Source organism: Clarias gariepinus, chromosome 15, assembly GCF_024256425.1.
Source record: "Clarias gariepinus isolate MV-2021 ecotype Netherlands chromosome 15, CGAR_prim_01v2, whole genome shotgun sequence".
Taxonomy (NCBI): Eukaryota; Metazoa; Chordata; class Actinopteri; order Siluriformes; family Clariidae; genus Clarias; species Clarias gariepinus.
The window spans coordinates 21,171,753-21,188,842 of NC_071114.1; the positions used below are offsets into that span (position 1 = coordinate 21,171,753).

The window sequence follows — 17,090 nt, forward strand, 5'->3', positions numbered from 1 at the left end:
TATACCAGCATGTACTGTAGTGTTTTATTCCTCTTATGCCACAGCAACTTACCTACATTAAAAAAAACTGTTTTAAGAAATGCATGTCATACTTTTTATCTGTTAAATTACCAAAAGTCACTCTTTTTATTTGTGGTCGATGTTTAAATGGATCCTTTAGTCACAAACACCCCTAGCAAGGCTGCAGTGGTTTAAAAAAAGAGATGAGTAAACTATAAATGATATGATAGGCATTCCATGGCACATCAGTAAAAAATATTTGTGATATTTCTTGAAAAAAAAAAAAAACACTGAAGCAGAAATTCTTTGTTAAATAACAGCATGAAAAGAATAAACATTGCTAAAGTCCATGAAGTGTATTAATCACCATTAAGAGTATAAAAGTCACAGTATGGGAGATTTTTAACATCAGCTACCATTTAAAGAAAAGAACAATCCATCATGCATGTCAATGAGAAAAGGATGAATATTATAAAAACTAGAAATCACATAATTACCTGGCTAGCTCTATAATAATATAAAATAATATTCATAACACACATTTATGTTGTTCTTTTCCCCTCTCACTTTGAGTTTTAGGTCTTTTGTTGGCTTTGGCAGGAGGAGGCTTACCATTTAAACGCTTTCAAAATTGTTATATTATATATAATTGTATATAAATGTTGTCAACTGTTGATCGACTGTTCACAGCAGACAGTCAAGGTACCGTAGATGCTGACCAAGCAGCTCAATACAGAGCACACTACGGTTTGATCTGGTGAAATGGTTCTCAGAAGCAGGTAAACACTAGTCAGAGGTGACTACACGCTAGTCAGGGGTGGGCAAATGCTGGTTAGAGGCGAGTAAATGCTAATATGAGGCGGGTAAACGCAAGTCAGAGGCGAGTAAACACTAATATGAGGCAAGTAAACGCTAGTCAGAGGCGAGTAAATGCTAATATGAGGCGGGTAAACGCTAGTCAGAGGCAAGTAAACACTAATATGAGGGAAGTAAACGCTAGTCAGAGGCGAGTAAATGCTAATATGAGGCGGGTAAACGCTAGTCAGAGGCAAGTAAACACTAATATGAGGGAAGTAAACGCTAGTCAGAGGCGAGTAAATGCTAATATGAGGCGAGTAAACGCTAGTCAGATGCAAGTAAACACTAATATGAGGGAAGTAAACGCTAGTCAGAGGCGAGTAAATGCTAATATGAGGCGAGTAAACGCTAGTCAGAGGCAAGTAAACACTAATATGAGGGAAGTAAACGCTAGTCAGAGGCGAGTAAACGCTAATATGAGGCAGGTAAATGCTAGTCAGAGGCGAGTAAACACTAATAAGAGGTGAGTTACGTTATATCTACTCCCTTTTCTTAAAACTATTTAAAACTTAGTGTTTAAGATTCAAAGCACCTGTTTGAGGGTGGATGATCATAATTTCACAGAGGTAAATTTAGCACACACCAGGGGTAACTTTAACCAGACACATATGTTGGTGTTTGTATCATATGTCTTTTCCCTGTCAGTGAAATGGCTTTTGGCTGGGTATATTTAGATCTGATAGTTGTTCTAACAGGAAAGCTAGTTATCATAATGTATACAAATATGTTTGAGTGAAATGAGCTATAAATTGGAGTGCTGTGAATTGTTACATGGACTCTAAACATAAATCTAAAACCCAAGTTAAATATCACAGACATGAAATCTACAAAGAGATTAGTGAAAATTGAATGTGCAACATTAAATTTTATGAGGATTTGCATCCTGGTTTTCTTTGCATAAGAAACCGACAGTTATTTAATCTCGTGGTGTTTGCTACTATCGTTCATTTTGTTTGTGGAACCATAAAATGAAAGGTGTATTAATATTTCGATGCCCTTAAAATAATAACATTGTAATTATCTTAAGTTATTAAAATTCTAATGCATCTGAAAGGAATTTTACAGTTCTAAACTATTTACCTGTTCAATTCATCTTTTCAGACATTCTTCGTCTATTTACTCGCTCTCACAGGAGTACAAAACCACTTTGAAACGAGTATTTCCTTGGTATTACCTCTCTAGTCCTGTCAAAATGATACAGAAACATGAGTGACATTATAAAACCTGTATTAATTCAACAACAGCAAAAGAATTTAGAACAATGCAAATTAATATCTCAGCTGGGCAGAACAAAATCCATGCCTTTAATCCCATCAGAGAAAAGGGTAACGTTTCAATTTGGTCCCTCTTTCCCTGCTTCGCCTCGCTCTCCCGCCGTGTATTTGGAGCCCTGCTGTGTATGAAGAGCGCAAGCAATGCTCCATTTCGTTTTATGACAAACACATTAAAAGGGAATTATCTGGACATGGCTAGGCTCATTTCCGCGGAGTGGGCGAAGGCCTCCGGGCGCTCAGAGAGTCAGACACTCTCCAAATCAAAGCGAAATATAAATACCACCATTGAACATATATTATTAAATGGATGTGCTAATTAATGTCTAAAGGTGAAGCGTTCTCAGGCAAAGGCAACAAATGAGGAAAAAAGGAAATATATACTGCTCATAGACCTAAAGCTGAAGAAGTCATCTAAGATTAACACTTAAAAAAATACACTATATGGCAAAAATTCAAGTGCACCCTTCTAAGTTATGGATTTTACGTTTCATAGACACACAGTACTAAAAAGCAAATAAATTCAAGCACACAGCCATGCCATCTTCATAGTCAAACATGAGCAGTAGAATGGCTCTCACTATAATGCTCAGTGTCGTAAAACCAGGCACTATCATAGGTCACCTTCAGTTCATGAAATTTCTGCCCTGCTACTTCTGCCACGGTCAAAAATAAGTGCTATTATTGTGAAATACAAGAGTCTAGACATGAAGTGGTAGATCATGCCTACTCACGGGGCCAGCCGGCCAGTGCTGAAGCACATAGTGTGATAAAAATTGTCTAGAAGGTCATGAAATGGGTGTCCATGGCTGTACAAAGCCTAAGATTACTAACATCACTACAGCCAAGTGGTATAAAGCGCACCACCACTGTAGTCTGGAGCAGTGAAAGCATTCTCTCTCTAGAGAGATCAATTACACTTACTACTATCTGGGAGTTTGTTTGTCAATTTCAATCTTGGAGCATTACGTACTGGACTGCATAGTACATAGAGGAAAATTCAACCAAAGAAGGACAATGATCTGGGGGCGTTTTTTAAGTCCACTTAGTTCTAATGTAGGGTTAATTCTTAATGTTAATTCTTTAACATGTAAAACCATTTAAGACAATTTTATGTTTCTAACTTTTTTGCAACCAATCTGAGGAAGGTGCTGTCCTGATCTGTTCCAGCATGAGAATGCCTCTGTGCGTAAATGTCCATTAAGACAGTTTACTGTACAGATTAAGACTGTATAGAACCTTGACCTCAAACTCACTGAACAGCTTTTGGATGAACTGTGATATTGACTGCAAGCCAGGGCACAAATGCTCATAGCTACACTCCAAAATCTTGTATGAAGATGCTGTTCTGGCTGCTAAAAGCAGAACAACACAATTTAAATGCTGATGATTCTGGACTTAGATGTCTAGAAGCCAATAAAGGTATGGTGGCAAGGTCTGTGTAAACTTTTATCTATAGGGTGAATATTAAGATGTTGAAGTTTGTGTATATTTTTTATACAAACCACACAGTAACATGAAGTTCTTTCTGAGAACAATGAAATTATGGACTAAAGCTGATAAAAACAACTATAGTTCATAACTTTCTCCACCTGCAGTGTTCCAATTACAGTGGGGCAAAAAAAGTATTTAGTCAGCCACCAATTGTGCAAGTTCTCCCACTTATAACGTTAAGAAACGGTTGTAACTTTCATCATAGGTATACCTCATCTATGAGAAACAAAATAAGAAGAAATCCAGAAAATTACATTGTAGGATTTTTAAAGAATTTATTTGCAAATTATGATGGAAAATAAGTGTTCGGTCACCTATTTCTGGCTCTCACTGACCAACTTCTTTAAGAGGCTTCTCTGTCCTCCACTCATTACTTGTATTAATGGTATCTGTTATTAGTATAAAAGACACCTGTCCACAACCTTAAACAGTCACACCCCAAACTCACACTATGGCCAAGACCAAAGAGCTGTCAAAGGACACCAGAAACAATATTGTAGACCTGCACCAGGCTTGGAAGACTGAATCTGCAATAGGTAAGCAGCTTGGTGTGAAGAAATCAACTGTGGGAGCAATTATTAAAAAATGGAAAACATACAAGACCACTGATAATCTCCCTCGATCTGGGGCTCCACGCAAAATCTCACCCTAGTGAATGACCTGCAGAGAACTGGAACCAAAGTAACAAAGGCTAACATCAGTAACACACTGCGCCACCAGAGACTCAAATCCAGAAGAGGATTGGAAAAATGTCATATGGTTAGATGAAACCAAAATAGAACTTCGTGTTTGGAGGAGAAAGAACGCTAAGTGCCATCCAAAGAACACCATACCTACTGTGAAGCATGGGGGTGGAAACATAATGCTCTGGGGCTGTTTTTCTGCAAAGGGACCAGAACGACTGATCCTTGTAAAGCAAAGAATAAATGGGGCCATGTATCGTGAGGTTTTGAGTGAAAAACCTCCTTCTATCAGCAAGAGCATTAAAGATGAAACGTAGCTGGGTCTTTCAGCATGACAATGATTCCAAACACACCGCCCGGGCAATGAATGAGTGGCTTTGTAAGAAGCATTTCAAGGTCCTGGAAATCTCAAACCCATAGAAAATGTTTGGAGGGAAATTTTGTTATTGACCAAATTATTTTCCATCATAATTTGCAAATAAATTCTTTAAAAATCCTACAATGTGGTTTTCTGGATTTTTTATTATTTTTTATTATTGATATTGAAAATTATAGGCCTCTCTCATCTTTTTAAGTGGCACAACTTGCACAATTGGTGGCTGACTAAATACTTTTTTGCCCCACTGTAGCTGGTGAAACCTGCTGAAGCTAAAAGATTTAAAAATCTAGCACTCTTTATGTCATTGAAAAAGATGGTATCTCTCTGATCTGTACACAATACGACAGAAGGAGCAATGCACAGCGTCAGCAGGGCATACTATCTGTCCTTTCAATTTCCGAGGCACTTTGATAACAGAGAGAAAAGGTTGAAGCTGAGGCTTGATATCTCTAGTTTCAGAGGAAAACAAACTGTCTCTTTCACTCAAAGCAAAGAGAAGCGGCAAAGCTCTAAGGCAGAATTTCATCCCACCAACCCGTCAATTGATCTGATAAAGCTAAATTCTCACTAACATTGTTTTCCCATTCAATCTGTCGTGGCTTTGAGAAGCAATTTTCGAAAAGTGTAAAAGCCAGACTGCTCATCAGTGGTAGTGAACGAGGTGAAGGCTTTCACTAATGAAAAACTTTTTTTCTTCTCCTGAACAATACAGAATCTCACTGTTTTGCATCATGCCTACTTTTGAATGTAAAATATTCAAATGCTGATTGACATACATGTGCATACATGTTCTCTAGTGACAGCTATAATTTTATAAGTTTCTATCAATCTGCTTGTACTAATATGTTATCATTTCTATAATAATTACTAATCTACTGGCTTACATAGGCTACTGGCTATGGTGGTGTAGTGGTTGGCACTGTCGCCTTGCACCTCCAGGGTCCGGGTTTGATTCCCGGCCAGGCTCGATCCCCGTCTCTGTGTGCATGGAGTTTGCATGTTCTCCCCGTGCTTGGTGGATTTCCTCCGGGTACTTCAGTTAGGTTGATTGGCATTCCCAAATTGCCCGGTGTGTGAGTGTATGTGTGTGTGCCCTGCGATGGATTGGCACCCTGTCCAGGGTGTACCCTGCCCCATGCCCTAAGTCTCCTGGGATAGGCTCCAGGTCCCTGTGACTCTGAATACAGGATAAAGCGGTAAAGAAGATAAGTAAGTGAGTGAGTGGCTTATTACATATAATCATGAACTTAAAATGTTAATAATTAACAAAAGAAAAATGAAAAAAAAAAAAGAAAACCTTAATCCTTGATACAGTACCACATCACTAAGGATATGTTTTATTTATTTATTTATTTATTTATTTATTTATTTTTTACCCGAGTAAAGGAAAGCATGAACGCAGACCTGGTTCAGGTCCTAGAGGATGCCCTGCCCTGCACATTACATATTTTCTCTACTCTACCACACTCACTTCTATTCATTGAAGAGTTGATTAGCTATTTAAGTTTTATGCTGGGAGCTAAGAAAACACTAAAATGCTCTATGATGTATTTACTTAATGGTATTTGTTCTTAATAGAGACCTTCTAGTAGAAATTGCCTTTTACTTCTTTCTGTTTACTTCATTTTCATTGTCTTTTCAATCGTGATTGTTTTCTCATTACCACCATTTGCATCAGATTTATGCTTTGAAGACATAATTACAAGGGTAAATAAGTAGTAAAAAAATAAGCCAAGCACAAAGTTACACAATCAATACGATGTTAGAGGGCAACGAGAGCCGTCCCGAAAATGGCAGACGGCATTCTCCTTCTTCGGGTCAGTGAACCGCTGTTTTCATGAGCGTCATAAAATAGTGCATGTGTTTGTAATAAAATAGGCTTTATGGCAGTCCATTAGGATGTATGAATTGACCGTCAGTTTGGAATAAAGAATGATTCATTTTAGAGATGTCTCTGGTTTACAGTTTAATACGCTTTCTGGCTGTCAGTTTCTCACATGATATGGAAAGTGTGCTCATGACTCCAGCTTGTAAATGAGCCTGAATGTGACACACAGTTTGATATCTTAGATAGCTTGAGAGCAGGTTCGCGAGTGTTCGTCTCCCAGCGGTGCGGTAATCCTTAATCGGCTTCTCTCCACACACGGCACGCATCTGCTAAACTTGCGCTCGGCGCGAGAACGGTGACCATATGAGGAAAGCTGCTCTGAGTTGAGAGTCCTGATCCGGGATTAGCTCACTGTAGTTTACCCAACTGCATATTTTATACTATTACCAACAAAAATATGATCCAAGCTTCTGTTTTACTTTAGAAGTAGTATCCTGTTCACTAGCCTTATAGCATTACTCCACGATGTAATATACCGTACTCCATTACACCATGATATAAAGGCTGTTATATCCCAAGCCATTTATTAAAATCTCTAATGATACAGGAGAAATAATTAACACATTTATAAAATTAATTCTGACTGGTCAGTAGGTGTTGGTTAATTTTATTTTTTCAGCAACCTTTTTTTCAGAACCTTCTTTAGCATAATGGTTTATATTGAAGCTCACCCTCTAATGCTATAATTTCTATAGTAACTCCTAACCATTGTTGGGGGGGGAGTAACTAATTACATTGCAAAATTACTGTCTTTAATCAGTTACATTACAGCATTACTTTCTGATAAAAGTAACTAGTTAGAGTTCTTTTCCATTCCAGAAAATGAAAACAACTTTGTGATTCCTCATGCATGTTTTTTTTTAGTCAAGACCTTTAGAATTATTTTACCATCATCACTCAGCGAAGTTTGGCCCATAATCTGTTAACTACTAATACCCTTATCTCACCTACGTGGTTTTGCGCGGTGGCCATAAGTACGGTTCATCATGATTCACCGTGAGTTTTGGTGCTGTGATTAGGTTTCCATCTTTCCTCACATAGTCAAACCGCATAGGTAAGATAGGGGTATAACAGCAGGAATAACAGGAGGGGCGGGTCATCGGGGACGGGGCTTGTAGGGCGACCTTCACACACACACTAACGGATTGGGAATAACTGCTGTCTGGCTCACGGATTACATAAATTGTCTAAATAGCAGATTAAGTTTTTCAAAAAGTAACTAAATAACTGAGTACTTAAATGTCTGACCTAATGAGTTAGATTACTTGTTACATCAAAAAAGTAATCCAAGTACTCTCCAAAGTAACGCGTTACACCCAACACTGCTCCTAACTCACACAGACTGGTGAAAGAAAATATTGGTGTTTAGCATAAAAATGTATTGTTTTAATACGGTGAAGTGTCCTGTAAGGAGACATTCATATAACATTCTTGAAAAGAGTGTCAGTGTGAACAAGTTTTCCACCTTTCCACCCCCATCTAAAGGACACGACAACAGGACTACACTATTATAGTTTCTCAGCAACATGCCAAGCTGCTATGCTTTTTTTTGTTTTTTAGAAAAAATCAAAAATTGTAATTGAAGGCAAAATGCTGCAGTACAAGATCAATAGAACTATTCAGGATAGGCAATTATAGGAAACAAAATTTTAGACTTCTAGCAGTTCGACTTCACATTGAGCCGTGTCATACACAGAATGTAAAAATAGTTCAGTACAAATTATACTTTGTAATGTTTGACTTCATCCAATATTTTGTGCCAAACGTTTTTTGAAACAGACATGTTGCAATGAAACTGATGTCGCTAGCAAGTAACTGAAGTCTATCAGCTGATTTGCCTTGAACGGCATTCAGTTCAGTAATATCACACAGCCTTGCCTCATCATGCAAGGCCCGTTTTCCTAGAAGGCAAAGATTAAACTAGAGCAGAAAGCTAGGGGTTATGCACTACTATCTTAAATCTGCAACACACCTCTCCAGCCCAAGCTTATCAATCTCACCAGCATAACGATTTCATGTGTTGTGCATTTACCTCAAGTGTCCACCTCTGTACACAAATGGCTAAAACAAGGGATAGAAGTAGATGATCTTAAATTTCTGTTTAGGAAGCAATCAAGTAGACACGGATTAAATGAGTGACACCCGTTTACTGCCGACATCTTTTGCAGCCAGTTCCAGCAGGTTTTGAAGAATAAAGGACGTCATACTAAATACTGATTGCTGTATCGCAATTTTATCACGTCATATAGCAAATTATTCTTGTTGTCTTGATTGACGTTATTTAAAAAATTGGATGAAACAGAAAATTAAAACACAATACTTGTCTACCCATCCTAGCCTACATTATTAAGCCCTTCTAGTCAGTTTTATTTACCTCTCTTCCTTCTATTCTGACCTTTCAATTTTTGAATGGCAGAACATCAGATGATACAGCTTGATAATATGATTTATTTCTCATGATTTATTTCTCATGGTTTCAATTGGCCATAAGAGGCCTCTTGTGGTCAAAACACAATGCCTTTGTCAGAAAAACAAATAAGCAGTTCATAAACCGAGTCAAATGAAAAGGTTATTTGAAAGGTTATTATGTTATTATCATATCCTAGCCATGAACTTTATATAATTTTGCTGTTACATCATGTCTGAAATACTAAAATCTACTAAGGAATAGCGTGCAGCAGGGGTGTTTCTTTAACTGTCCTGTGAATGGGGCAGTAATATAACATAACATGCAAAAAAGAGCTAAAAAACTGGACTTATTCATCAATGCGATTCAAGTCATCATCAGTTATGTCATTACAGAAAATCAACACCTTAAACTGCCCTGCATTTAAATCATGTGTTGAAGCTTTGGTACACAGCATTAAACCAAATTTTTTCTGGTCTTTGAGGGCCGTAAGACACAAAGCAGGCCCGGAGATGTCTTCTGGATTGAATTAGACTTGTCTCAGCCTTATTGGCATTTGTATTAGGACTTGTCTCACTAAGAATTTGTAACAGATTATGTTTTTTGCATAACTTTTGACAAGACATAACTCCTACTTATTCTCTGAAAACAGAGCTTATCATGGTTTCATTAAAAAGGATTTGCTTTCCAATCCCAGTTTGGACTTTCACACTACTGATTTAGAGACGGATTCTAATACACTTGACCTCAGTGTCCGGTACATTTGCGTGATGTAAACACTCGCCAGACCACAGATCAGCGTTCTTGTCCATTTGAGGAGATGTTCTTGAGCATGTTACAGCATACTTCTGCACAGTTTGAATAAAAAATAAAAGCCAACCAGAGCCATCAAATAAATCTCCTCTATAATCTCTGTGTGCATGTAACAAGTGGAAATCTCATCTAAATAACTAAGTATCTGTAGCAGAAGAAGTAGGAAGGTATGCAATAGCATTACTAATAAATTACTCTTTTTTTTTATTTGTAATTTTTTTTTTTTAGAGATACAATAATATTGGGTTTAGCCTGAAGGTTGACTTCCTTGTACTCCGTATTTACAGGCAGCATTTTGGAGTGTAATAATACACAAGTGTAGGCTGGAAGTTAAAATATTACTAATGTGAAAGTTAGCCCATGGGCCGAGGGTGTGGCTGGGATGTAATCATACCTGGGTACAGTATAAATCAGTGGTGCCTAGTGTGGAAGCAGCTTGACTTGGTTTCTACCACAAAGGATCTCTTTTATTTTGTACTCATTGCAATATCAAACTTCTTTTTTATTTTCCCCTTTATAGCCAGAAGACATAACCATTGTTTTGGAGCCAGCAGGATCTGAGGTCTTTCCAGAACGATTGCTGAGCCAACGCCTCTTTTGGAAGCTCCAATAGAGGACATGCCATAACCAACTCAATGTACCCATGTGTGGGATTCAGGCTTCCTGACCAAATAAAATTAGCAAATATAGTCTATCCCTGCTTTTATCAGCCTGTCTAAAAAAAGTATATAAAATATTTAGCCATGTATTTTTGAGGTTAACTATATAGTTTAAATATAAAACTTCCATTGCTTAATATATTCCCGCAAACTATAAATACATAAAATCAAATGCTTGGACACCGAGTGGACTGGATTGACTAAACTGTTTTCTCAAGTAATTGAGAAAATGTCTTACCGAATGCAGTGCTGCGATTAGTCAGACTGGAGTAGGCATTGCCGCTGGGGGAGGAAGTGGCCGGGCTGGACAGCGGGCTGTAAGAAGATGGGTCGGCCTGGTAGCTGTGACTTGAGCCGATGGCGAATGGAGAGGACTGAGCTTTACTGGACTGCGCTGGGAGCTGCTGCTGTTAGAAATGAGCACATGGACAGTCATTCAGCATGCACTTATCACATACTCACTTCGGCACTTTATATTAACCATGCATGCCTTGAATATTAGCAGGAACTGCAGTAAACTAGATTCAGATCTGAAGTACACAAAGCACTTTATTTCCCATCTGTTGTGGGAGTGCAGCATTCGCGGGAAGCTTCTACAAGTAATGGATGAAAGCTGTGAACCAACAATATTCTATGAGATGCTAATTATTTTTTACATCCTCCACCACAAATAACCATATCTGACATTAGACACACTGTATCAGGCTCAGCATTAAGTGATTAACAGAGCTCTAAACTGTGTGGATGGACTTAATTACCATCGCTACCGGGGTTGTCTTAAGCAACAAAGTAAAAATGTGAAAAACTGTGTATTTCTTTGTGTACACAGGTTAGTAAAACTTGTTCACACGAAAGGTGAGCCCTCGTTCTCTCCCCACATGAGCGTCTGGATCCAATGAAACTATCACGCAGAGGGATGACGGTCTACAAGTGTGGATGGAAGTGTGAATGGTAGATGTGCCTAAGTGTGGGATAAAATGGCAGGAGAGTAGGGGTATGTGGAGGGACATGTTGTGATGTGATGGGAAAGTTCTTGGAAGTGTCAATGGGTCTCACTTATCAGATGGATTTTCATTTTTTTTTTTATATATATTCGTTAACTCTCTGCAGGGGCACTTTAGAAAAGGGGTATTCATGAAAAAAAATCATGAAAATCCAGTTTCATCAACAACCAAAGAAACAAACAAAAATGTCATATCCTATGAGTTTTAACTAATGCAGAGCTTGAGAGACCTGTAATTTAAATTTAAATTCACATTTTATTTGTCACATACACAGGTCATACGCAGTACAATATGCAGTGAAATACTTATACGACCGCTCATGACATAAAATCTAAATTGTTAATAGAAATAAATTAGGAAATGGAATAAAGAATAAAATATAGAAAAACTGCAAAATATAAAATATGGGATATAAAAATATTTATAAAGCTGTACAAAATATACACAATAATGGCTATACAACTGTGCAAAATATGGAAAACGTCCAGAAAGTGTGCAAAATAAAATTCATGTAATTCATATAACTGTTAGTTTTAATAAATACAGAATATATTGTTATAATATGTTGTTTAAATGAAGATTGAATCGGTTTTTTATTTCTAGTGTGGGCGAAAAATTTCATGGGAAGAGAGACGTCAACAAATGAAAGCTACTGTGTGTCTATTGTAGATCTATTGTGATCTGTATTGCTAGCAGGTTTGGTGCACAGTGTGTCAGGTTGTGATTTTTCCCGTTTGGTCATTATTGTGTTATTTTTCAGCACTTAGTGAGATTTGGTTTCTTTTAAACTTTTATCAAAAAATAAACATGAGCACGATGAAATGAAAAGATTGGCAAGAAATCGTAGGACCTTAAGAAGGACTGGAATAGTTTGTTGCACTGTGAACAAACACGTGGAAGTGTGCAAGGGAAAGACATGGAATGTTACAGTAAAAACAGGACATCATGAAAGCCTGCCTCTCACCTGGCCCGAGAATGGTGGCCTGCTGCCTGACCACTGCACCTGACTGGAGTTAATCTGACGGGAGATTTGAGCCAGATTCTGCCCCGCTGTCCCAGCAGACGACTGGATGTCATTTACTCCGGGGACGTGAATCACTGAGGAGCTGCAACACACACATTACACAGAGGGTGGATCAGAAATTGGGTGCGTTCTCAAGTCTCGGTGCCTGAGATAGTCCCATAATGCAATCGCTAGTGTCGATTTCAGCACTGCGGAAAAGCTGTTTAGCATTTGCAGGCATGAACGGGGCGGAAATGAAAATCGAAGTCTAGAGGGATACTACACAGATGAAGTAAACACTATTTTATGTTTACTATCCTCCGTTTTAATAATGATTAAAGAAACGGTTTGTTTACATATTTTGAATGGTTGAGTTGAATCGATAATACGGTGAGTGATCGTAAACAGAAATAGCTGCAGGAGCAGGGAGTGTTTGTGAGATTTAAGCCGAGAAAAAGCCATGAGCACAGCTCTACATTACAAATTTAGATAAAAGCTCTTTTAAAAAAAAGATCCGATATGCGTTAGTCATTTTGGGTTTTTATTCACTCTGCAGGCGCTTGATTCATCTACAGGGATTTCCATAGAGCATCTGTTTCTCTGTTGTGGCTCTGACTCGTGAATAAATCCTGTCGTTTGTTAGCGACTAATTATAGAATATGCACAGTGGATGGTATGCACTAAAATAATGAAATCCATAATCCCTTCATTTATGTCTGAGACAGAATAAACAACTGTAGGGTGTGTGCATTAAATCATAATACCCACACATTTCACATTAAATGGAATTCATGGTAACGCAAAACACTCTAGCACACACACACACACACACACACACACACACACACACACACAGCTCACCTGAAGTTCTTGCCAGAGTGTCCTGGCTGGAAAGGGCTGCCCTGGGAATATAGCTGTTGTCCTCCTGCAGTGGATGAGGGCACCATCATCTTCTTATCCGCTACACACACACACACACACACACACACAGAAGGTAAATAATCGTGCAACCTAACACAATCCACTACTGGCTTATCAGCTCTTCGGAGGATCATAGCTCATAAAACAGGCTTCGCCTCATGGTACATACAGCACAATCAAAGACAATCTGTATCACGAGCGGAGATAGATCACCCTGACAAGTAGCACAGAGATCAGACCCACAATGCTTATTTTACAAAGAAAAGACTACAGCATTCCCCAGTGACTTTCATCATTAATGGCGTTGTGATTAGCAGTTTGGGAATTGAGTTATTGTCGGGGATTCATTAAATAAAAGTGGATTTACGTCACTGTGTATGTGAATGGGCTTTCTTGAAACTTAATCTCTCTTGATTCTAGCAGAAGATACAATCATAATCAAGGAAGAATTCCAATACCTGCTGCGATAACCCCCTACAAGGTGGTGGAAAGAAATCTTTAAACAAAAGACATATTGTACATCCTCAGATACATATTAAAAAGACCAAAACAAAACAGATAGTTCAAATCCCTTCACTGTGTGTCTATCTCAATCAATCTATTCATTAATTACAAAAAAAAATAAGCATAAAGCACTATATAACAAAAATTTGCTATACTGCATATGACATATGGCACAAATCAAATTGCAGATTATTCCAAGCCAAACATATGATAAATATTCCTATGATAAATATTATGCCAACCTATGGCAAGAGAAAATGTCGTCTAGCTGATTAGCTGAAGTATGGTAAAATCTGCACCAAACGTTAATCCTAACACAACCAACAGCATTTATATTTTAGGAAGAATTTAGCCCAAATATTACATCATGGTCAGGATAAGGTTGAACTGAAGATCAGATCTGCTTTAAAGTATCATTTCAATTTCATGCCATTACTGAAGCCGGACAAAATTTGTTTAATAATTAATTTCCTATCTAGCGACTTATTAAGATTAATAGCATAATCAGCATGATCTGGCCCTTTCTTTGATTTAGAGCATGCACATAGCTGAACATGCCCTATGCAATGTGATGCAGGCTAAGTCTACGCTATCTATGGAAGGAAAATTCAACATTACTGCTGGCAATCAAAGCGAAGCAGACAGCAAACCGTGATAAAATCTTTGACAGCCTACTTCCTATAATAAACATAACCTGATTTTTTTTTTTTTTTTTAAGCGAGAATGTGATTATTCAAAAGAGCACGAGGTGCTGTAAAGGTATTTGTAAGTGTAGAGCAGTGAAGTGAGTGTGCTGAGAAACTGAAAGCCTTTTTCAGTTCAGCAGCACTGAGCACTGAGACACATGGGTCTACACTTGGTGCACTTCATGGCACCTCATTCCCATTTTAATGAGCACACTAAGCCATACAGCTTTTAGCTTTTCAACTGTCCTTATGCGCTCTATTAAAGATACTTTTCGATGTCTACAATGTAAAATTCAGCACAAGGAAGCACTTGCTAACACCACATTTGGAAGCAACCACCTTAAGAGCTGAAAATGTTCCATGAGATCCATGACTGCTTAGCTTGCTGTTTCTAAACCCATTATTATTAAGCGAAATTCAATTTTTTTTCATGATAGATAGAGGGGAAAGACACAGAGATATTACTGTACACCTCTCTGTATGTCCTCTAGAAGGGACACGTCCTCATATAGCACTAAACTGTACATGGATAAATTGCTTTCGTCTTGAGAACTCATATCATCTTGTTCTCTCTGATGATACTTGAAGGTTCAAATAACCTGCAAGGTTTTTTTTGTAGGATTCTCATTAAAACTCAAGAGTTTAAAGGGCAGAACACTGGGGAAGAAAGACCTTGCGGCACAGCGGAGTAAGAAAAAAAAAAAACATATCAAGAAAGAATCAAAAGTAAAGACGAACCTTCTGAACTTCGGTCTCGTCAGAGACTGTAGAAACAAAGTTCACGGCACCTTTTGTAACACTGGAGCACTTTTTCACCAAAATTACAAACAGTATGTGCAGAAAATGGCAGATTTTTGGTACGTACAGCCAGAGATGCCTGTGTACATGTCACTGAAACGAGGGTCTCTTTCCTGAGAGAAGAGCGTCTCTGTTTTGTCAATACTCTTCGCTGCTTCGTGTACGCTCCCCGGCACGCTGCCCACTGGCACCTACAGAAAAAACAAAAACATACACCTTTATTATAATACTTTATCATTTCCTTAGCAACAACTAACACTAGTACAGTATAAACAAACTTTAAAAAAAATGTGTGCATGGGTTGATATAGTGAAGATGGAAGAAGTTTCCTATGTCAGCACTTTTACTTTGTCAGAACGTTAGACTTAAATCTGATAAAGGATCCTATAAATCTGTCCGCTGTGCTTCGTCACGCTCGCTGATATCAGGAGAAATGCAATCACACGCAAACACACTGGAATATAAAAATGTTCCTTTTTTTCTCACAGAAAAAGGAGGTTTTAAGCCCTTATCCAACTGCCCTGATCATGTAAGCTGCTAATACATCAAAGGACATGAGCCATTCGCATGTTCTACAGAAACCTGGTGAAACAAAAGGGTTCCTGCGGCCCATAGGAAGCACTGGCATATAATGAAGCAAAGTGAACAAAGAGAGATAGAGGACCATGGGAAAGTTAACACATTCATATCAGAAAATGCTAGCACGGAAGTAAAGCTATTACAACCGACAAAGGTTTATGTTTCTGATGATTTTTGCACTTTCTGGTTCCACAGGAACACAAAGAGCTCTGTATTTAACAAAGGGAGAAAAAATGAGGCTGATGAGAGAATGGCTGTTGCAACATTAAAGTTATTATAACTGTATAGCTGCTCCAACATAATGACATAATGCATAATACAAAGTGGCATAATACATTAAGTAGAAATAGATAAAAACTGTAACAACAATGTAGGATTTTTTTTTGTGTTGCTGCAGCATCAATTTCATTTCGGGTTACATCACACCACTCCATTATTAATTTCCGGTAAAAGAATAAAATTTCCGGTATACAGAGTGGTGTTAAAAAAAAGTGATATCCAGAGAGATCTCAGTTTTACCCCAGGATTTCTCAAACTGATAAAAGCCTTTTGGACTTATAGCCTCAGCCTCAGACACTTTGCTGTCTAAAAGCTTTAAAATTGTATGTGATTGGTTATTGTATACTATTAAACTGTATCCTAGTGTCAGAGTGGCTCAAACACAAGACTCTGTGTCACTAATCGGAAGGTTGAGGGTTCGAGCCCCAGGACCACCAAGTTGCCACTGTTGAGCCTTTGAGCAAGGCCCTTAGCCCAATCCTCTCCAGGGTTGTGTTTGTGTGTATTTCTCCAACCTAATTGTAAAGTATGGGCAGCCAATACGATATGACGATAAATACGTGTTGATTTGATTTGTATTGCATTTCTGTTAATGTCACAATTTTAAAACTTTCCAGATGCCGTATTTGTGTACAGTTCTAAGCAATAATATAGAATTGTATACAGGGTCGCGGGGGGCCTGGAGCCTATCCCAGGAGACTGGATGGAGCACTAATCCATTGCAGCCCTTGTGAAAAAAAAAAATATTTTAGTGTATTACAAATATATTGAAATCCTCTATAGTACACAATTTTTTTTTACTATTAGTTAATATATAAAAAGTATGCTAACATCAGGCTTTTACCAAATTTTTTAATTAAACTT

The 17,090-nt window shown here is 38.0% G+C and overlaps 1 protein-coding gene across 7 annotated transcripts in view; it reads right to left on the reverse strand.

Moving 5' to 3' along the window:
* The window catches only part of arnt2 (aryl-hydrocarbon receptor nuclear translocator 2), a 129,242-nt gene that overhangs the window by 8,926 nt on the left and 103,226 nt on the right, over positions 1 to 17,090 (reverse strand). For 4 of the 7 annotated variants that reach the window (XM_053513080.1, XM_053513077.1, XM_053513075.1 and 1 more), the window contains 4 exons: positions 15,436 to 15,559; positions 13,321 to 13,420; positions 12,421 to 12,562; positions 10,691 to 10,859 (listed from right to left, as the gene is read on the reverse strand). In XM_053513080.1, the coding sequence (XP_053369055.1) occupies positions 10,691 to 10,859; positions 12,421 to 12,562; positions 13,321 to 13,420; positions 15,436 to 15,559 (535 nt within the window). The remainder of the gene's footprint in view (positions 1 to 10,690; positions 10,860 to 12,420; positions 12,563 to 13,320; positions 13,421 to 15,435; positions 15,560 to 17,090) is intronic. The other 3 variants (XM_053513081.1, XM_053513076.1, XM_053513079.1) reach the window with 1 other exon arrangement.